Source organism: Chaetodon auriga, chromosome 19 (assembly GCF_051107435.1).
Source record: "Chaetodon auriga isolate fChaAug3 chromosome 19, fChaAug3.hap1, whole genome shotgun sequence".
In the NCBI taxonomy this organism is placed as follows: Eukaryota; Metazoa; Chordata; class Actinopteri; order Chaetodontiformes; family Chaetodontidae; genus Chaetodon; species Chaetodon auriga.
Window position 1 is genome coordinate 14,179,213 of NC_135092.1, and position 22,296 is coordinate 14,201,508.

Genomic DNA, 22,296 nt, shown 5'->3' on the forward strand with positions numbered 1-22,296 from the left:
GAATGTGAGGCAGAGCAGATGTGAATTCTCTCTCTTCTCAGACGTTTTGGCAGAAAACCACTAGAGGGCAGCAAAGTAAAATCAAGCCTCCACTGCCAATATCACCAATACGAGTCCTGCAGCAGGAGAGGAGCTCTTGATGAGTCATATCAGTAAAGCAAGTGAAAATATTATTCCAGGACCGTGGACAGCTACAGGTTCCGACAACAATCAGACAAAACTTAAACTGAGCACATGTGGTACGTGACGAAGGAGTGACTGTGCATTTAGATCACGCCAAAGGGAATTAACATTTTGCTGTCACATGAGTAAAAGACAGAGATTCACTTGTGTTTCATGTTTGGGGAACTAACAAAGCAACAAGCCCACAGTAACAACAGTACGGTGTGACCTGGAACACTATGCTCCACTGATGCTGATCAGATGACACAACACGTGAGAGGGGGAAAGAGACACGGATCAGGAAAAGGGAAATAATTAGTGGTGACTTTGCTGACTCATAATGAGTGTTATTTTAGATCGAAATCAGAGCACTAATGACCATTGACCCTGAGGTATACTGTACTGTAGCCCTGTGGGAAAACAGCATCCTGGTTACTTTCCCCTTTGTAAATGAGCATTTTAAGACAAACAGTGTCGTAAGAAATGTCATGTCAGTACTAGAAGAGAATGGATTTGGACATGTTTAAACGGTGGGTATCCAAGGATGTGGTAATCCCAAGTACTTCTTGTTGTTTCAGTTTAATATGGTGTAACAGTGTAATGGCCCGTTCATGCCATACTATTTCAACAGAGACGCTGTCTTACTATAAAACATTTGAATTGTATTATCCTTGATTAAACATGTCTCCTTTCTTCTCGTATCAACTTAATTAGGGCCAGCTGACACATATGTAAAAAAAAATTTTTGCGTTGTGTCCAAAGCAAAACGTGGACTAAATGTGAGATGTGACAGCTGGCTGTAGCATTCGACGGAAAGGTTCAGCAAATAGCCTTGAAATGGTTTCTCACCGGGAAAATGCTTTAAAAAATGTGTTCACTGGCTTTCAGTTTTACAGATATATTCAGTGCAAAAAGGATGTCTCTATGTCTGATACAGAGCTTCATCACATGGTGCAACAAGAATGACCTGAAGCTCAATATCAGCAGAACCAATGAGCTTATGGTGAACTACAACGCCTCAAATATGGATGCTGCTGCAAAAAAAGCTACACATTGTAAAACATTGATGCTTGTCCAGTCAACACAGAGGATCTGTACAATACAATCAGCACAGTTTCAAGGTGGACATCCAAGATTAGTGCCACCAATTCAGTGTCTGACCAAACGTGAAATATGGTCACAATCTCCTCTTCTCTGCCTGAGTTATGACGTTGAATCATGGACAGAAAAGTGTTTTTGCAGAACATCATGATGTCACAGTGAAGTTGACCTTTGGGATATAAAATCATTTGACCCTGTGGGACGTCTGTGTGAAATTTTGTCATAATTAGTGAATTAATTCTTGAGCTATGGCCAAAAAACTGAATTGATGTGTTGTATCCAACAATGAAGATGTAGTATCTGCTCGTCTGCAGGAAACTCTTGCCTCCTGGGCTTGAGGAGTCTTTCCACTCGTATATAATGTAAACCTTTAACATAAACATTGAGAGGCCATGACCGTATTGGGCCCTCTCTTGTTTTGCAGTATATGTTCTGGCATAACCATATTAGGTCCTCTTCAACCCTTCTGTGTTAGTTGTATGAACACAACTCCCCTATATAATTCAAGTCTGGGATGTTGTATGTGTGTGTTGATTCTATTGGCTGAAACCACCCAGACATAGCACTGTAGGCCTGCAGGCTACTCCAGGAAAACGCTTTTAGCGAGAAAAACTAACGGTCGTCTTTATCTCACACTGTCGGAGTTCAGTCTGACTTCCTGTCGACGTCTTTGTTACAGGAAAAAGAAAGCCATATGTTTATTCAGAATATAGTCAGTGATAACTTTCAGCCAAAAGATAACAGAAGCAGCTGCCCTCATGTTTTTTTTAAAGCTTACCATCTGCTATTTTCCCACCCGCAAGTGTCAGTATCGAGCATCTGCAGTTGTGCCACTTCTCAGTAATTTAACAGCTGTATTAAATTAGAAAACCGGTCACAAAAATACCCATTTAACAAATGACAAAATACCACAGCGGCATACAGGTTTGCATTTACTAATAGACATAATTTTAAAAAGCAGTTTTGTCTGTGATACAAATACACACTTATCACATTCACAACAGCAGATGGCCACCGAGCGTGACGCGCAGCATCACAGACACGTTAAGACTTGAACATTTTGTCAGCTGAAATTACTTCACTCAATGATTCACATTTGAGAAAGACACGTAGAGGATGTACGGAGGGACAAGCCAAAGTTTGCCAAGTGTGACTTTCCCATTTCCTTAGTAAGCAATAACATCCTGCTCTCAGAAAAACTCCACAGCGTCACACTTCAAATATTTCTGGTTTGTCCGCTATTAAAAAAATCTACTGTCCCATGACCTCTGATTTATTCTTTTTCCGTCTTCCTCAGGCACTCCTCTTGTTGGTGGCATTCAGTATGACAGGAGGCGGCTCTATGTTGAGCTCTCGCCGGAGGTCTTCGATGCTCTGCTCCCATCGTCTCTCGTAGAAGACGCTGAGGACACAGCGGGAACGCCACCCGTTCTTCAGTGCCCAGGGACCCAGGGAAGTGAACAGTGACTGTAAACGGCTGGGAGAAGGCGACAGAAGGAAGGAACGTGTCAGCACAATCCAACAATGAAAAGATCATTTTAGATTTCTAATTAACAGGCCGCAGCCCAGTTCCCCAACCAACAGGGAATGTCAGTTACTGAATGAGGAAGGATTTATGATTTACTGGTAAAGACAGCCATCTGTTCCTTCAATGATATAGAGTCACCAGGGTGTTTCCTCCTATCCCTCTGTGGTACTACACAATAGAGGTGGACAAATCCCAGTGAATGATGACGAAATGTTAAGAATTTCTGTCTGATACATGATTTGGCAGACCACGTTGCTGTGATAATGTTCATTTATCATGTACAGATTAAAGGTAGAAACTTGTAGGCCCATGCAACGCAGAGCTGAACTGGTTAGCTGATTGATCAAGCTGGTTTTCTTAGTTGTCTGTGGTATTTAAACCAAATATTTGGTGATTCGGGACCGTTGCTCAGACAAAACAAGACATCTGGATCTGTCAGGTTGGGCTTTTTGGAAATTGAGATGGTCATTCTTTATAAGTTTCTGACATCTTTCTAAGAACAAGCGCTCAGTTCTGTTCGTTCCCTTGAGTGAACAGAAGCGAGTGAAAGTGATGCAAGTGCAATAAAATTTAATGAGTCACTCATTTCGATATGCTACAGATATTGCTAAAGCTACGCCTCCACCAAGCAGTCTGGTTCAGTCCAGTTCAGTTACAGTGTGTCAGATCTAGGTTTAGGTACATGCAGGTGTGGGTTTCCAGGTGTTTGGTAGAAACATGGCTTCAATGTCTTGGTGGTCCAGTGCTGTGTTGTAGTCTAAACCCCGGTAAAAAAGCACTGGTCTTGTACCGTGAATTCAGCCGAAGCGGCCCCAACACGGCTCCAAGAGCACACATGGGCAGCCCAGTCTGAGCGGCTTCGAAACATTTCACCGCTACCTCACCTGAAAGCAGCAGGAGGCACAGAGAGAGAGAGGAAGGGGGAAATATCCAGATTATTCAAGATGAAAGGAGAAGAGAAAACCAGAAGTGGGTCAATGTTCTGGTGTGTCAACATCAACGTCTGTCATGAAACCCCTATTGCCAAACATCCTTTCAGTTCATAGAGAGACAGAATCCACCCACTAGAATGTTATCAGCAAAAAAACAGCTTTGGAGAGGACAAGTCAAACGTCTCTGCTCCAGGTGATCCCTTCAGATGACCGAACCACATCATTAACGATTCATTGTACTATGAAAAACTGTTTGGTTATCAAACTCCTATAAATAATCCCATTTGATTTTGCAGCAACATGTGTGCAGGACGGTAATGGTCTGAAATGTAATGACTGATTTCGACTCACCCAGCATGTTGGTGGGCATCCCCAGCAAGGTGTGCATCAAATCGTGGACCTCTCGGTACCTCTGCATGATGTAAGCTAGCTCCTCGCTGTCCACAAACTTCACCTCTGTCCTTGAGTCGGGGGTCACGTCCTGACGCATAAGGAAAGTGAACACATGAGTGAAGATGAAAGAGAAACTTAAAAGGAGGGAGTTCTGGGGAAATGTGCTCCCCTTGACAAAATCAGGGTTGACAAATGTAAAACAAGTACAAAACTTTCTCTGTAAGGATTTTTACCAAACATTAGTGAACACTCACGTTATCCTCCAGAAAACGGAGGTATTCTCTCCCAAAAGACCCGTCGGGCAGGGACGCCATCTTGTCCAGATCAAGCGTGGACAGGCGGATCCTGGGCCTTTCTCTGCAAAAATGGGTCAGTAACAAGTGAGACAACATCAAATTTCAAGAACTAAATCTGAATATTAGTTACTGCAGAGGGTTACAGGGACTCACGTTAGGATAGCGAGGCCTTCAGGATCGTTTCTCATCCTGTTCCTCAGATTTATCAATGCTAAGTGTCCCGTCGTCTCCCCGAGCACCGCTACCATGTCTGCAGGGAGTTTCATGCAATTAAATGGTATTAAATGTACAACAGAACGATTTTTACACTGATAATGTGCATTTCATGGCTTCGATTTGTGCAGTTTGCCCTGAAACAGTGCATGTAATACAGCTTAGAGGTACAGATACTTGATTTAAAGGAGCACTTGATGCATTTTAGTCAAGTTAAATCATCACAGGGAGTATTACTCGGCCTGTGAAAACAGCTGCTCAGTGTCGTCTGTGGCTCAGAAGGAGATTTTTCAAGTCTGAGAAAACGTCTGAAAATGTCAAGTCTGGTGATGTCATTTGAGTTATCTCGGTTTGAGCTTGGAGACTAGAAATGTTTAACAGAAACTCTGCATTATAAGGGTATGGGTGTGGAGTTGAAATGAGCTGGGCAGAACAGTCAAATCTCATCAAATTACATCATTGTTGTATTGTTTTTATAAAGCATCCACCAAAACTTAGGAATCGCCCTTTAAAGACACCTGTGGTCTCAAAATCTAGATGTCACACGCCAGGTGTTAGTGCTCTCTTCCTCCATGAAAGTTTCAGGGTATGTGTTCTCATCTGTTTCCAACACCTTTTAAAACTTATACAGTAACAGAGGTCTCTAGAGAATAAAAGCCTGAGAATGGATACTTGAACAGTGCATGAGAACAGAACATCAGATACAGTCCCTACAGTCGGTTTCATTATACTGAAAAACAATAAACAGGATGACACATTTTCCAAGTGTAGGAGGCATGCCGAGGATACAGACCAGCTGACTGACTGTGGTACAATCACCATACAGAACATACTTGTCGAATGTCATAAGCAACAACGTGCCAAACACATTCCTCTCCTCTTTCTTAGCCTTACATAGCCTGTGCTGCTACGTGTGGAGGACAGAAAGAAAGACCAGCAGAAACAGTAAGAGTGAATGCAGCCTGAGCTCCATATTGATGCGTGTGAGTCTCACCATATCTGTAAGGATCCTGTAATGCGGCCACACCTGACCCGATGGCCAACAGGGATTTCTGGATAGGAGTGGTTTGAATGTGTCCAGGATACAGGCCATCATAGCAGCTGTCTGTAAACCCTCTGCTGTGCAGCTGGTGGACACACACTGCTGATCCAAAGGTGGAGCAACATTAGAAACTTTTACACAAATTGCAGTTGATATGTGTTTTACTGCGCTCATATAACCGTATCAATTCAACAGCTTATTGAGAATGATGTATATACTATACTATATATATGTATATAGTATCCTACAAGAATATTAGGACCACTCTTACAAAGTAAAAAGTCATAACAGGATAGGTTGCTTTGAGTCATATGTTATGCTTATGGGCTGATTAAGCATTTCCTGACAGTCCACAGGCACCTGTCACCTCCATTCACTCGAAAAACAACTTGTGTCTGGCCTGCAGTGACGCGTCTCCTCTGCATTCGCCTCATTTACAGGCCTTTTTGCTTTGTTTTCGTGTCTTCCTCCAAAAGGATGTTCCCCTCCCTTCCCCTTCCTTGACTTTCTGGCCCCACACTGTACTCCTACACTCACACTCCTTCATGACATTTCACCTTGATATTACTCATGTCTTTATTGCTCAATGTAGGCTACACTCGATTCAACTGCTCAAGCAAAATTATTATATCAACAAGGCCATTCTCTTGCATTTAGCACTTATTTGCTGTACTTCATGTTGTTATATTGAAGTCAGCTGTCCATTAATCTGTCTGCTGAAGTACAGACCAGTGACGACAGTTGCAATGAGAGCTGCAGGGAACATCTGAGATCAGTTTCACTTTGACATTTCTAACAGGAACTGATGGTGATACGCTCCCTCTTATCAGGTTACGTTCCTGATAAAGAGGAGAGTCACTCTTGATTTGTATATTACTTCTCATGCAAACATTGTCGGTGCTTCACACAATAATGTGTGTGTGCGAGTGTTAGCTAAAGAAATAAAAATGGATGGCATCTATATAGTTTTGTCACATTATGCCACATTGTGAATTGATTAAAAGTAAATATATACAGTAAGGTGTCATGAACACTGTTATGTTCATCTGACATAGATCATAAAATACAGCAGTGGATTATAATGATGATGATGATGCAGCTGTGCCACACGTCATATGTAACTGGTGTTGCTTTAAAATAATGGCCCCAAAGCAAGGATGTCTCGCTTTGCCTCGACTCATCCTTACCACCTCCTCTTGCATCTTGGGATCTGCTAGGACGTGAGGAGAGGAGGCGAGGAAAGGAAACGAGAATGCACAAACTGAGAAACGTTAAGAGGTGTTTGTCTCGTCCAGAGACCAGATTCCCAGGTGGTGTGAATGGGATACTGTTATATCAGCAGAGCATGGGGCATTAAGGTAATGCAGAGGAGACTACAGCACAGGTAGATTCTGGATGCCTTTCACATCATTTAAATCAAGCCCACTGAGCTGTAATCGCTTTCTGATGCCATGACTGTCTCAGCTGTCTGGAGAAAACCAGGTCCCTGCAGCTGCTGTCTCAAAACACATCTGATTATGCACTCATACATGTACAATACATGAACATACACGTGACTGCTTTCATTTTCTTTACTACTAAGGTAAGACGCTCATTGGTGCAACCTGTATACTTTATGTTAAAAAAAAAAACGTAGTTAATTTGAGTTACTGCCTACAAGACATTTAAAAGCTCATAATTTTAAGTGACTATGTGGCTTATTACTGATATAACATATATGATATACTGACATTACTGACATCTATCTAATTTCAGCTCACTAATTAGCCTTAGCAACAAACGATAGCTGAGGTGCAGGTCAGTGTAACGTTACTCTGTGCCTTCATCAGCTAAGTTATTCTGGGAGCTAGTCTTCGACATTGTTTAATTTCAACGTTATCAACGATAACTTACATCTAGCTGGAAATATTTTATAAAAAAGTAGTAGTAGTAGTGGTGGTAGCTTATAGCTTTTTCAAATAGCGCAGGACCCCCGTTTTTAAGCACGTAAATTACCTTTCGAGCTCAAAACGCACCGTCGCAAATTCAGCCGGTGGAAAGATCTACTTGAGTGCAGCCACATTGTTGACGCTAGTGCGCATGCGTAGTTCCGTAGTCACTAGCTTTAAAGTCAGAGGCAGCCCGGATGGAGGGGCGGGGTCTGTCAGGAAAACTAAACGCACTGCGGAGAGTAATGACAGTGTGACTCCGTTCTCGTCAGATGCCTTTTTTCGAAAAATGAAGGGCATATAGCAACGAAATTGTAAACACAGCTAAAGGTTGAGCTGCCCTTCTCAGGCGTAAACGGACAAACAGTTCCGTTTTCTGGCTGTCGGTAGTGGCAAAACCAGGACGCCAAGGTTAGTTGGCTGAGCTGGTGTTTCTTCTCGCCAAGTGGTTAGCTTAGCACTTAGCTAACTGAGCAATGAACTCGCTAAAGTCAGAGTAATAGGTCTGTCAAACACTGCCTAATATAGGATTTAACTAGCTGCCTAAAGTTGTGTAGCTAACAAGAAGTAAAGTGGTGACACCATTAGTTGTTTTAGCCGATGACTCAAATGACAAAAAAAAGTAAAAATGCATAAGTTATGCGTTGGCATAGAGGTAGATCGTAACTAAGCACGAGGTAACGTGTAAGCTGTTGACTCAGTGAAGAAGTGAGCTCCCATGAGGCTTTTTATACTCTGACTGCTGACGTGGGAGGGCGTGTAATGTAGCATTACTATGAAATACTGTGGTAGGTTTGGTTTGCGAGTATATCTTGAACTGGGACTTTTGCAAGTTCGGTGAGTAAAGAGTTTGCCTGGCACTCAGTAGATTGTAGCAGGGGGCTTCAGAGTCTGGAGAGAGAAATACTGACCGAGAACATGGCGATGGGATGGAGGCGAGCATTCAGGGAGCAGAGCGTCCTTGTCCTGACTTCACATAGCTGCTAGCTTTCTAAAGCAACCAGGGACAGTTTGAGACAAAACAAGTAGTGGCTGTGGAGACTGAAGGGATAGTTTGGTTGTACTTTATTTTTCAGGACTTTGTTTGGATTGAGAGTGCAGCTGTTGGTGGTGTGTTTCAGTCACAGACATGATTGTAAACTTTCCACAAGTGTATCCAGTCAGTCCAGATGATTGTGTGGATACAGTCCAAGATCCAAGTTGTTTTTTGTTTTTTTTTTTAACTTGACCTTTTTCATCACAGCTCAGTCCTCAAAGTTTGTGCTCAGTGTTTGTCTGCTTTTATTTGACTTCCCTTTTCTCCCATTTTCAGTACAAAGAGTCAGGTCTCTGTGTGGTGTGTTGTCACAGACAGCCAGCATATGCTTTCTGACTTGACACTGCCTGATTTAATAATTGTTTTCACTGGGTTTTGTAATTGCCACCCTCTCATGGTCTCCATGGATACATACAGTAAACAGCAGTTTGTGTGTATCCTTGTGTTTATCAGGTCTTGCCTCATTGTACATAGAAAGGCTGCTTTTTGTGTCATGCAGTGTTTTGTGACTTTATGTCCCAACTGGGCAGGTTTGAAACCTTTGAAGTGATTGTGAAAGAACAGAGTAAATCCACCACTGCGTGTTTCGTAAGAGCAAAAGTGACTGTGCTGATGTGTCAAACAAGCTTTCTGCGAATTATAGCAGGAAATTAGTGTGTGACATTTGATGATGTGATAAGCAGCATTGGGTTTTTTTAAGAAATGAAATATGAAACTCACCACCTTCATCAGGGTTCTGCCTGAGGTTGATATGATGATAATCTTGGGTGGAACATGGATGATTAGTTATCATTATTCAAGAACATTCACTTGAGGATAACCAAAACTCATGGCACTGAAGTTCAAGATTTGGAAACCTGTTAATTTAAAATGTGAAATTTTGACAAACTGGTGCAAAAATGATTTCTCACCATTATTTAGTGTTGTTGTAAAGGTGAACAAAATGTAAGTAATGGTTAAAAGTTTGCCAAAATAGGATTCAAATACAGCTAAAATGTCTGTAACGTCATGTTAAAAGTTGAAATTCAGCTGATAGCCTTATCTGGACACAACTGCTCTAAATGCTTGTTGAACGAACTAGAAAAGATGCCAGGGAGTGTGAATGTTACTGAAAAGATTAGAGTGTTTGTAGTTTATTCCTAACGGCTGTGAATGAATTACTGGTCATGTGTTCAGTTATGACAATTTAAGTCTCATGATGAGCTCCAGCTATTAGTCTTCTGATCATGAGGTTTTCACCATAACTCATTCTGTGAGGATCACTATGAAAATGAGATGGAAAGGTGCTCTTGTTTTTATAGGTTTCAGTTTCATACTGAAATGAATTTGTGTGGCAGACTGACCTTGGAATTTACTAGTTAATTGTTTTTTTTTTTTTTAAGTTTCAATTCAGCAGGCCACCTTTAATCTCACTTCCCTACCCAGAGTTCCTGTGTCTGAAATGTTTCTTAAATTAAGCCACGTCAACAAAAAGTCCACTTACCCCTCACAATCAGCAAAAGCTGATGTCAGTTTCAATACACTCTCCCAGTCAGCGTGTTTAGGATGAAGTGTGTTTTGTAACCACAATATACATTGACTGCTGTGGGTGTAAAGAATTTCCATAACCTTTATTTTTCACAATTGCATTGCTAGTAACAGTTTAGGTGTCCTGATCAAGGCTTTGAGAGTCTTGAAATCTTTGGTTTAGGTAGCTTGAAAGTGCATGAACTGCTTGAAAGCTGCATAATGCATTTTAATTAATGGGTGTAGCTGAGCTGTTCTCAGACATGCTTTGACTCAGGCAAATTACTAGGTGGAGACAACCCTGCTCAAAGCCTTTTACCTTTTGGACTGTAGAGAATTCAAACCAGATAAACTACCTCTGATAAGCCTTAAGCCAACTGCAGACAGATGTCAAAGATTATACCTTCATGACAAGCAAAGCTGCAATGTTCGTAGTCTTAATGCAGAGTTCCCTGAGACACTTCACATTAACTATGCAGTATATGTTGATGTGCTACACTTGCATGAACAAGCACAGCATGCCATTTTCTGCAGCTGTTTGTTAAACCAAACCCATTTAGAGTCATGCAACAAACAGCTGTGTGCATATTTACTGAAGGAGTACTTGCTGTGGGTGTGTTGTTAATGTCATTATTTGAGGACATCTCATATTGGAAAAACACTCCCCACTCATTTTCGCATCAGGGAAATTTTCAACAATAAATCATGCGCTACTAACAGATTAAGAATTCATAGAACAGGCATTTTGAAAAGAAGGATTTTTCGCGAAGGCGTCTAAGAAACAAGTGTATGTCAACCAAAACGTTGGTACTGCGCTCAATGCAGCAGACTGCGGGGGGTGACAATATGATACCTCCAGCTTAACCTGATGAACAGTACTGGCATTGTTTGCGAGTAGGAAGCAGCTGGCACATATCTTGCCTCCCCAGTCATTGTTTTTTGTTGTTGCTGATATGGAAATAAGTTTGACATGGAAGCGGAAAGTCCTGCTGCTCCTGCCACTTTGACTCATTGGTGCGGTCGACAAAGCAACAAACAACAAAGTGGACTTTTACACCATTTGTGGACCTTTCAGTCGTATTATACCCATAGAGGTCAGCGTAGCAATGCCTTTCTACCATAAAACGCACAAGAGTTCCTCCTGGCACTTTGCGTCATTGAGGCAGTGCGTTGTTTAATTGGAATGGATGAGCCTGTAGACTCTTGGGACCTTCTTGATTCCTCCACCAGATGGCACAGAAGGAAGGAATATTCGAAATCATAAACGTAGGAGCTTTAAATTGTTGCATCTTAACTTTTGCTTTATGTAAAGCACAGATGCCACACACATCAAGTTTATTGAAAAACGCTGTTGACCACATCCAACTTTTATCCATTGTGCATCGTGTTTCATCATGTCTATATGTTGTGGGTAGAGCATGCAGCGACCACTAGATGGCAGCACGAGGACGATTATTGGCCGTATGCAGCTGTTCTTTAATAAAGGCCATCTTTTGAGCAGTAAATGGAACACATATTTCAAACCTACATGAGTGCAAATGTAGCATGTAGCTTGAGACCATTTGCCTTTAGTGCCACAGTGGTATACCAGAATCCTCGAGCAACAACTTTTGGAAGATTGGAGGGTTTTTTTAAAATCTCCATCGTTGGTCAAGAGTAAACCTCAGAGATTGGACACGTGGTGTTGCTGGTACCATCAGTGTCATGTTTTGACCTGTATCTCCTGAACAGTAACAAGTGGTGGCCATGCTGATCTGTTGTGTTTCTTTTAGCTTCGCCAGATCACAGTTCTTTTTGATAGACTCGAAGTTAACAATTAATGAACCCGTTTCTGGATGGGTGGATTTTGGGAGTGTTCATAAGTTTTTAGGATAAAATATTGGATTGGTGAAAACTTCTTCCATTCCCTCTGAAGTGACACAGACATCGGGATAGCTCTCTGTCCATCAGTATACTTCTGCTGTACGTGCCATGTTTGCACTCTAAGTGCCATGTTTGCACTCTAAGACAAATCTGTCACTAGTATATCTGTTTTGTGATCGATCAGCATTTTCTTTCGTTGGTACAAGACAACTGAAAGGAATTTGCATGCAGCTCATACTGGCTTTGGAGATAAGGCGAGCTCTTTGGAAAGGCACGCCATTTGGCCATGTACCATTGTAGCCTCAAAGGTTTTACATCTTTTTGAATCCTATGCAAAACCATTTGGTGTTTGCATATATAGTATCACCACCATTGCAATTTATTTCAACATTTCTACGTCATTTGCCTGTGACACATAAAACATGTTTTGTGCTGCAGCAACCAAGCTCAGTAAGGTTAAGATGGCAGATCTCCAAAGTTTCACAGTGATGAGTCAACCTTACACTGTCACCGCAGAAGTATTTGCTTAAGGGCTTGGAAGGATGTTGCTTTTAATTGCGCTTTCAGGACAACTACTGCATTTCACATGGTGTGATGGTAACACTTCCAATAGGTGTAACTGACATGCTGGATGTTGGACTTGTACCCACTGGAAGTGCTCATAAAGTATCACAAGTAACGTCAGGGGAGGCACAAAACAACGTGTCTGATGTGCTGCACATGTCTTGTTTGGTTGTTAACTGCTGTCATGTGTGGCATTCATTCACAGGCTATTGCGCCAGGTTGATGGAGAAGAATGGCTCGCATTTCGTTGGTCTGTTCCAACTCTTTACCAGGGATCCCCCTCAGTGTGCTGTCAGTGCCCATGGAGAATAAATACAAATGTCAGCAGTGTCTCCAGGTCCTGAGGAAGCCTGTCCAGGCTCAGTGCGGCCACCGCTTCTGTGTACACTGCTTCAAACAGCTCACCAGGTAGACTAAAGGTCCTAAGACCACCCACAACCCTGTGAAATGCAAATTCCTTCCCCCCTAAGGCTTACCCTCCTATCGGACATGCTTCAGCACATCCTGTGTTCTTATCTCTGCTCGCCTCTGGGGATTTTTTTGCACCCGAGATCAGTTATGTTATGTAGACTCATCCTTCACAGACTGAAGTCAGTGAATCACAAGCATCTGACCATGCTGACTCATTCTAAAGGTGTCCATTGCTTTTTTCCCACTCCTTTTTCACTGACTCGCTGTTTGTTCATGAATTCATTACAAATACATTGATGGATAACCTTATGTACAGTGATACTGTGACAGTATCATTAAACATAAAGTAACAATACAGGAAATGCAGTCATTTTAACAACTATACAACTTGATCTCCCACCATTCACACAACAGCGAGAAGCAGTCGTGAAGTTTGTGCTTTCACATGGGACATGTGCGTGGTCTGAAAGCCACGTGTATGTGTGTCATGTGAATCTCATTGCACGCTCTTTCACATGTAGTTAACCTTTATACAAAACCACATGTGAAATTGATGTTTTGAAAGGTCATGTCACATGACCTGTTTGAAAACCACTACTGCCTGTATATTAGAATTCATCGTGCTCTACTGATAAGTTCATCATTACTATTTGTGTGTGTGTGTGTGTGTGTGTGTGTGTGTGTGTGTGTGAGTGTGTGAGATTCATCTGTTTGTCCTTAACCTCGTAAAAGCCAGTAAATCTCTGTCATGGTTTTCCCACACCTTAACAAGGTTGCAAACTGCAGCATTTGTACAGCACTACAAGCTTCTTTCACTTCTGCCGTATTGATTAATGATTCAGCTCCTTGAGCTGCATGTCCACACAGGTCAGCAGGAAATGGTTGCTGACTATTAGCACCAACCAGTATTTTTTTTTTACAGTGAAGTAAAAACCTGTTTTGTTTGGCAGTTCTGGGCCAAAGCCTTGTGAAGCCTGCCGCCAAGAGGAGATATATGAGGAACCTATTTCCATTCTAAATAGTAATGAGGTAAGTTTTAAAGTATGTAAATTTCAGCCAACATTGTTACTTCATGAGACACCTCCCTTGTAATCTACACCATTCCTCACTCCCACCATTCAAAGGAAAATGTATGACTACAGTCTGACGGGAGTTTCCTTCACCACAGACTCATACAATGTAACCTTTTATGTCTCATTGCTATTATAATTAGTGGCTTGATGAGTTCACTGAGCTGTGTTCTTTGCCCCCCTACCAGGCATTTCCAGACAATGCTGCAGGTCGAGAAATAGCAAGTCTGCCTGCCAGGTGTTTGAACCAGGGCTGTAATTGGACAGGCTCGATAAAGGAGTATGAGGTGAAGTATTAAATTTAACTGTTGGATATGCTTTGTACATGAGTGTTTGTCCCTGCATGTCTCTTGTTAACCCAAGTATCAGTTTACCACACCCAAACCAGTATTGTCAGTATGTTTTTAATCTTTCTAAGCCCAAGTACACACACAGAGTATACCAACCCGTACTCTGGGTCACATCTCGAGCCTTCATCTCACATTACAGCGGAACAATGTGGTTGAATGACATGTACCCGCGTAAAGCAGCAGCAGCAGCAGCAGCAGCAGAAGCAGAGAAACAGGAAGTGAAACTAAACATCCAGTCTGGAAAGTCCCTCCACTACCCACTCAGCTAACAACAGCAAACCAGTGGGAAAGTACCAGGACATAAAAGGCTATTTAACTCAAGATTAGGGTTAGCTGACCATTACATGATAAGGAAACAGCTTTTTTTTTTTTAGATGTAGGTTTCAGAGGTTCACAAGGGAACAGCTGAATTTAGACCGGCTGTTAGACATAAAACAGGAGCAGGTTTAGACAATGAACCGTGTCCCTCAGACAGACTGTGGTTAGTGTAGTCGCGTAAAAAGCCCCGCCAGAACCATAAAAGCTGTTTGTGTTCTTGTATTTGAATGAGTGTCATCTGTCTACTAGTTCGTCTGAGTTTTGTTTCTGCTGTAAATAACACCGTGTGGGGGCAAGTTTGTTTATTAAAGAGACTTCCTGGCGCTAATTCTTTGCAGAGGATGTTTGTAGTGCTTCTTTTCTGTTTGTGGTTTTACTTGACTAACGTCATGAAGCTCAGAGAGATACACAGGAAATGTTGAAGTCAAGTGAGGGCAGGAAGTGTTCTTAAATGAGGCGGCTCTGGAAATGGCTTTGCATGCTCTGCAAATGGGGTTCTGACTCGATAGCTCGCTGGTAAATCTTCCCTTTGGGAACATGCGCTTGCTCTATACAACCATGGGATAAAAGTGTGTTCCGGCTTCATTGCGGCGTTCCAGGAATGATTTTTCTGCTGTGTGATACACCCACATGTTTGTGTGAACAGTTGTGGGCTGCCGTCTTAGTCACTGTGGAAATATCCGCGCTGCCGTTAGCTAGCCACACACACCCAAAGCTAGGTCTTACGAAGCTGGAAAAACCGACTAAACACGGCGTCGGAGTGGCGTGGTAAGGACGGGGATTTGGCGGTTAAAGATGATTTATATTTAGTTTGGTCATTCGGTCCGAAGTCTGTCAGTGAAACATGTCTGAAAAGTGAGCAGTCAAAGCGAGAAACAGGCTAACCTACCTGCTGTTCCTGCTCTGTGGCTCCATGCGTGCTGTTGGTACCCACTGAGGAAAAGAATGACTTCCAGGTCAATAAGCTCCGCCTCGCAGTTGAGCCCCGCCCGTTTATTTCTTGCTATTTTTCAAAAAATAGATATTTTAGTTTTAGTTTAGTTTTTTTTTTTTTAAAGATTGCAGCTTTAAATCAGACACATTTTCCAGTAATATGTAGTTTTACTTCCATTTTTTATTTCTGTGCTTCTGTTTTTCGCTTTTTTTTTTCCTCAGACTTCCTTTTTGATCGAGGTTCTTTTTTTGTTTGTTTTAAGGTCAGATGTTCTCTCTCAAAGCTCCTTTCTTGTCTCACTTTTTTAGTATATTATTTATGTTTTCACGATCTTTTTCCCTGATTTGGTTGCAGGAAAAAAAACATCATAATCACATCGATAATTACTTCATCACATAACCCTGATTATTGAATATCACTTTCATAATAAGTGCACTGAGCCGTTACCTGTTGTTGTCACCTTGTCAGGTAATCAGATGAAGAGCAGCTTGTCTTTCCACATTTCAACTGTCGGCACACCTTGTACCGCACATGCTTACATGCACATGTGTGTACACGCTTTTGTTTTGAACATTTCTTTTCCAAATAAAAAAGGTGTGTCATCTCTACATAAAAGCTGCCAAAGAGTCAGAAGCGTTTGTATGACCTGTTTTGATCATCTGTCTGTTTGAATGGCACTGTGATCACACAAATATGATGTGAAAAGCACAGCTGTCTTTCTTTGATATTATCTTAAAAAAACACAATGAATACCAAACACACCTGCTCTGAATGTATGAATGGAGTAATAATAGTAAGTAATCTGTCCTCCATTGTTAGGCTCAGCATGAAGGTCACTGTGAATTCGAGCGGATACAGTGCGAGGCCTGCCAAACCTTAATCCTTCGTACGGAGAAGGACCGACATAATGAGAGGGAGTGTGAAGCGAGAACGCTCAACTGTAAATACTGCAAAATGACCTTCAACTTTAAAGACATCAAGGTGAGAGATAGAGATGATCGAGCACAAAGCAACTGCTGTCTGTCTGCATTCATGAAACCAAAATAATGTTCTTACACTCCTTCGTGTTGTGTTGTAGGCCCATGATGAGATCTGTCTGAAGTTTCCCTTACAATGCAAGGACTGCGGCAAGAAGAAGATCCTGAGAGAAAAGGTTCCTGCAAGTTTTCCTTTAATTTTCCATAGAAATATCGATGTGGATGTTTCACCCTGTCTTAAAATAAAGCTACAAAGGATGTAGTGAACCTAAGCAAAGGTGCAACATCTGTGCGTCCAAATATACAATTCTATACACAGTACTATTATGCAAAGTACATACAAGTTAAATGAATAAAATATCTAAAAAGTGTAACGTTAAATTAGACGCCTGTCAGTTCCAGTAATAGATTACTTGGACAGTGAAAGGCTTCTTTAGGTGCCTAAGAATTCCCTTTTTGACCGCTTAGGTTCTTTCTGACTGAGAGTCCCGCTCTTCACTTTCACTTCTCTGTTTCGGCTGATGAAATCTTTTGGAGCTTGTCCACTAACTCTTTTTCTTTCTTTTTTTTTGCTCTTTGTGTCTTCAGTTCAGTGACCACAGCAGGTCTTGTGCTAAGTCAAAGAGTGCCTGTCCATTCAGTGAAGTGGGCTGTAAATCTGTGGTATGTATGGTAATCTAATCAAATATAATGCTTTCACTGTGTCACTTTCTATTTAGCATAGAGAGAAGAGCAGCTAGCTCGAGAAGGTAACAAAGCAAATAAGTCTTACCATCAATTCTAAAACTAGAAACAGTGTTCCCCCAAATCCCCAGTAAAAACATTTTTACTTTTGGACAGAACCAGGCTAGCTGTTTCCTTCTGCTTCCAGTCATTATGCTAAGCTAAGCTACATGCCCTCTAGCATGATTTCTCACTGGCCTGTTTTTTTTTTCGTCTGAGCTTGTCTTGCTGGTTTGACATGGGCGAGGCTCAGTTACGAGAAAGGTTATGTTACACGCTTCCGTGTACCAATCAGGGCTTAGCATCTTTTGAATGTTTGAAATTTGATGATGGTTCAGCGGTTGTTTGCTCATGTTCCCAGGACACCCACACGGTCCTGATGGAGCAGATTAGATGGGTCTTTGTTAAACTGCTGTTGCTTATTTAGTGTTAAATATTTAGTGTCATAAATGTCAATATAATTGTTATGGTTTCAAACCAGGTTTTCAGGGGATCCTTATCAAAAATTTCAGTTTAAAACCAGCAATCGGTTGGTTGGTTCTATTGTTCTGGCTCTTCTTCACAATAAATAAATTATGAAAGCTTTTATCAATGCAACAGATGGACACAGTTTTACGACCCTCAAAGCTAACGCCACCAAGCATTGCAGCCGGTCAAGTGGGCCATTCATGCAGTTTGAAGGTTTTCCGTTCGACTGGCTAAATGAGCTCTGTTGTGTTTCCCAGATAGAGAACGGGAAGCTCAGCGACCATGAGCACAGCAGCACCATGGAGCACTTGCGTCTGCTGCTGCCCATGGTGCTGTCCATGGCTCGGACGCGTGCTGACGCTGCTGGTCCCGGGGAGTGGCAGGAGGACTCAGGTCTGGGCCTGTACAGGGCTCCTGAGGAGGGAGTCAATATGGGCGCTGGAGCTGCAGCCTCTGCGCAGTCCGTGGACTTGGAAAAAAAGGTGAGTCTCAAATAGACTGAAGGCGTTCTTCACCACTCATGTTGAAAGGTTTTGAACGAGGATCTAAATGCACGTGTTGCTGTTTCTGGACAGGTAATCGCTTTAGAAAACATCGTGTGCGTCCTGAACCGAGAGGTGGAGCGCAGTTCAGTTACGCTGGAGGCCTTCTCACATCAGCATCGTTTAGACCAGGAAAAAATCGAAAACCTCTCCAATAAAGTGCGACAGCTAGAGCGGACGGTCACAATGAGAGACTTGCAGCTGTCAGAAACTGAACAGATGGTGCGAGAGCTCCAGTTCTGCACCTACGATGGGATATTCGTGTGGAAAATCTCCGAATTCTCGCGTCGCAGACAGGATGCTGTGGCCGGTCGAACACCTGCAATGTTCTCTCCAGGTGAGATGAAAGACACAATCACCACCCATCATGCATTTCAAAGCTCCTCTCTTTCTAATGTGCTAAAAGGTTATTTTTGAATTGGAGCGAGCTGAGATCATGTGGTTTGTATGAGCTTAACTCTTGGCATGTGGCAGAGGGGAACTCCACTTGGCTGCACTCTTGTCCTTCAGGGAGAGCACGTCGCTCCTGCTCTCACATGACGGTTTTTAGGCTCTGTTTACATCCTGGGCTCCTCTTTCTCTTGCTCGCAGCGTTTTACTCCAGCAAATACGGATACAAAATGTGTCTGAGGCTGTATTTGAACGGCGACGGGACGGGGCGAGGAACGCACCTTTCGCTGTTCTTCGTCGTCATGAGGGGCAAGTGCGACGCGCTGCTCAAGTGGCCGTTCAGCCAGAAGGTAGGAAGACTTGTAAAGGATCCTCTCCTCCCATTTCAACCCTCAGCGAACAGCACAAAACAAACCGGTGTCCCCCTCTCCTCCTCCTCCCCCAGGTGACTCTGATGCTCTTGGATCAGAACAACAGGGAGCACATTATTGATGCTTTCCGCCCGGATGTCACCTCCACCTCCTTTCAGCAGCCCATCAGCGAGATGAACATCGCCAGCGGCTGCCCGCTCTTCTGTCCGCTGGCTAAATTGGCCGGCAAGAGCCCGTATCTGAGAGATGATACGATATTCATCAAAGCCATTGTCGACCTTACAGGCTTATAGGGTGTGGACTGTGGAAGTTACACCGAAGCAACAACCAGACAAACCAACAATGATTATATAATATATAAATATATATTAATACATATGATTATATCATATCTACCCTATAAGAAAGCCATCAAGATGTGTTGAGAGTGTCGCATTATGACTGATATACAAGGGTGTGTACAGTAACAATCGTGGTGGTGGCTCTGGAATGATTATGGAAATCCATATTTAGTGAATAAATGAATCTGACTTATAAGAGCCAGTGGATGGAGCCACTGCCATGTCACACCCACGCTTTATCTAAGCTTAGCTGTTTCTGTTACTTTGCTCGCGTCTTTTATATTCAAGACTTCTGGCAGCGCCGAGCTCACGTACGCAGAAATATAAAGCCGTCAGCTGCTGTTTGCACAGTAAGAGCTCTGGGTTTTAGTAACATTAAGAGCTGCTGAGTTCAAGATCTCCCGTCATTCTAATGTGACCCTCTTGGCATTCAGATGAAATGGTCTAACTTAAATATTACAACTATTTGTATCAAATACCTTCTTTATATATACAGTATATACATACCTTAATAATTCTAACACTCCAGACGCAGCAGTTCTAATAAAACAGGTCGATTAACACCAGTACTTTCATTCATTTCATTAGTTATCTATAACACAGAGCAGAGCAGCAAACGAATATTAACATGCAGCTGTAAACCTGTCAGCCCAAAACTAAGTCAAAGAGTGAGAGCGCCTCAAATAGACTGCCATTACAAGACTGGAGGTTAGTTTATAGCAAGTTACTAATGCAGAAAAACACCCTCATACTTCATGCTTAACTCAGTCCTAGTAATAACTTGAAAGCCCAGTAACTGATATTCACTCTATATTATATCCACATCCCTATATGAATTCTTTAGAGATTATTTATAGTAATACTTTCCTTTTGACTAATAACACTTTGGTGGATTTTTTGATTATACATGTATAACATGCTTCCTAAATTTTCTTTGGATGTTTATTATGTGTGAAACAGAAGTGAAGCCCTGTGTTTTAAGTTTGTGGTATTGGGCTATAGAATTATAAGTGCTTACTGGATATTATTGGGATACTTGGAATTTATATGTTCACAGCACCTTGATGATCACATTAAAATGTTAACACACATCAGTCCGTGAAGTCTATCCAAGAAGTCATTATTTATATGTTTTAATACTGCCTGTTTAAGGATATTATTATTATTATTTATTTATTTTTTTTACAAATGAGCTGCTATATGATATCTACACTACACACTGATTCTGTTATCCAGTGAGGATCAGCATCACAGGTGATATAAGGTGAAAAATGGGAACGTGTGAACGTGGCAACCTTTCCCTGTGGGCCACCGTAGGTGATTTTATACGGTTTAATGGTGTGTGATATTCTTTGGTGCTTTCTCCAACGCAGCAATGTGTTCATCAGTAACGACCCAGTTCACCAACTGGCTGCAGCAACTGTTTGCAACATCTGAAGGAAATAACAACCACACAGCCAGACTGATGAGTCACAAAAGAGTTTGTCTGGCTGTCGGTTAACTCGGTTTGTGGTGTTGCTGTTGACACAAATGTGGAAATAATGAACTGTTGCTTCCTTCGCTTTGTTTCAAAATGTGCCCCAAGACATCAGAGTTTAAAAAAAAACCCACCATCATGGGGAAATCCAACAAGAGTCTGCATTACAAACTGAGACATGGTCATGGAGTCTCAATATGTGTGCTCCTGCGCAATTGGTTGCATGATGGGTCAGTGTTTTTGGATTTTGACTCACTGTTGACTCTGTATCAGGCCTCTGTTGCACCTTGTTTTTTTAGTTACGTCTCTTGGGAAGTAGAATAGTAGGTTGTTGCAGTGAAGTGTCACGTTCTGCAGGCTGTTCAAAGCACTGCTGCTCAATATTCTACCTCAAGTTCACAGATGGCTTGAAAATATGTTATTAGTTTACACACATAATGGCACAAAAATGCCCACAAAACTTTGCAATACAGCCAGCTGTCAAAGCGACAAAGCCAGGCTGGATCTCTTCACACGCATATCGAGATAGCAGGTCACACACATGCCTCGTGGACTGCGTGACGCCTTATATTGTTTGAGGTCAAAGTCAAACACCCACACCCAACAAGCAATGCTGAGAAATGCAAAGTCACCAGAACAGTCAAACAGTTTGCTGTACTTAGAGGTCACTGAAGGTTCAGTTCACAGTATCACCAAACAAGGCGAAGAGTCTGCAGGCCCGCCAGCAGCTCTGTGAAGCTGTGAGCTAACATTAGCATGCTAGCATGTTCACCATCTTAGTTTAACATGTTAGCACGTTAGCATTTGCTAACTTTGTCTGTCTGTCTGTACACCACTTTAGTCCAGACTGAAGTATCTCAACAGTTATTGGAAACATTATACAAACATTCATGTTCCCCAGAGGATGAAGTTTCATCAGGTCACACTTTGAATTTGTCCAGTTACTTTGGTTTGGGCCAAATATCTGCAAAACTAATAACATTCCCATCAGCCTCAGCTGTGGCTTGTAAATGTTAGCATACTAACAAGCTAAACCAAGATGGTGAACAGGTTTAATTTCATACCTGCTAAACATTAGCATGTTAGCATTGTCACTGAGCATGTGGCCAGGCCAGTGTTAGCATTTGCAGCCTCACAGATCAGCTAGTGTGGCTCGTCTTTTAGTCCTTTTTGAATCACGTTAGTGCTTCTCAAACAGGAGCAAACTCAAAACCTGAGCAAATGAAACCAAAATAACCTGCATGGATTGATTGAAGTGGTAAGATTCAGATGAAGTGACCTTTTAAAAAGTGGAAACTGTTGACTTTAACCATTGCGTTCCAACCATTTTGACAGTTCAGCTTCAAATTATTTTTCACCA

The 22,296-nt window shown here is 42.1% G+C and overlaps 2 protein-coding genes across 7 annotated transcripts; one reads left to right on the forward strand and one right to left on the reverse strand.

The window, feature by feature from the left end:
• Window positions 1-2,182: 2,182 nt before the first annotated feature.
• Window positions 2,183-15,690, reverse strand: coq4 (coenzyme Q4 homolog (S. cerevisiae)). 4 transcript variants are annotated; one of them, XM_076757687.1, is made up of 7 exons: window positions 15,603-15,690; window positions 5,620-5,766; window positions 4,566-4,662; window positions 4,371-4,473; window positions 4,075-4,204; window positions 3,582-3,675; window positions 2,183-2,740 (listed from the first exon to the last, which is right to left on the reverse strand). In XM_076757687.1, the coding sequence occupies exons 3-7, from the start codon at window positions 4,658-4,660 to the stop codon at window positions 2,557-2,559; spliced, it is 606 nt and encodes a 201-aa protein (XP_076613802.1). In that variant the 5' UTR covers window positions 4,661-4,662; window positions 5,620-5,766; window positions 15,603-15,690; the 3' UTR covers window positions 2,183-2,556. The 4 variants fall into 4 exon arrangements, with proteins under 4 accessions (XP_076613802.1, XP_076613800.1, XP_076613799.1 ...); XM_076757685.1 differs by lacking the exon at window positions 15,603-15,690 and adding an exon at window positions 7,663-7,785; XM_076757684.1 differs by lacking the exon at window positions 15,603-15,690 and adding an exon at window positions 7,663-7,785 and having other exon boundaries at window positions 5,620-5,769.
• traf2b (Tnf receptor-associated factor 2b) lies at window positions 7,868-20,560 on the forward strand. Of its 3 annotated transcripts, none has more exons than XM_076757681.1 (11): window positions 7,868-8,006; window positions 12,770-12,972; window positions 13,926-14,004; window positions 14,234-14,332; window positions 16,467-16,628; window positions 16,726-16,800; window positions 17,213-17,287; window positions 18,073-18,297; window positions 18,391-18,694; window positions 18,949-19,097; window positions 19,193-20,560. In XM_076757681.1, the coding sequence occupies exons 2-11, from the start codon at window positions 12,797-12,799 to the stop codon at window positions 19,409-19,411; spliced, it is 1,563 nt and encodes a 520-aa protein (XP_076613796.1). In that variant the 5' UTR covers window positions 7,868-8,006; window positions 12,770-12,796; the 3' UTR covers window positions 19,412-20,560. The 3 variants fall into 3 exon arrangements, with proteins under 3 accessions (XP_076613796.1, XP_076613797.1, XP_076613798.1); XM_076757682.1 differs by lacking the exon at window positions 7,868-8,006 and adding an exon at window positions 8,408-8,432; XM_076757683.1 differs by lacking the exon at window positions 7,868-8,006 and having other exon boundaries at window positions 8,789-12,972.
• The last annotated feature ends 1,736 nt before the right edge of the window (window positions 20,561-22,296 follow it).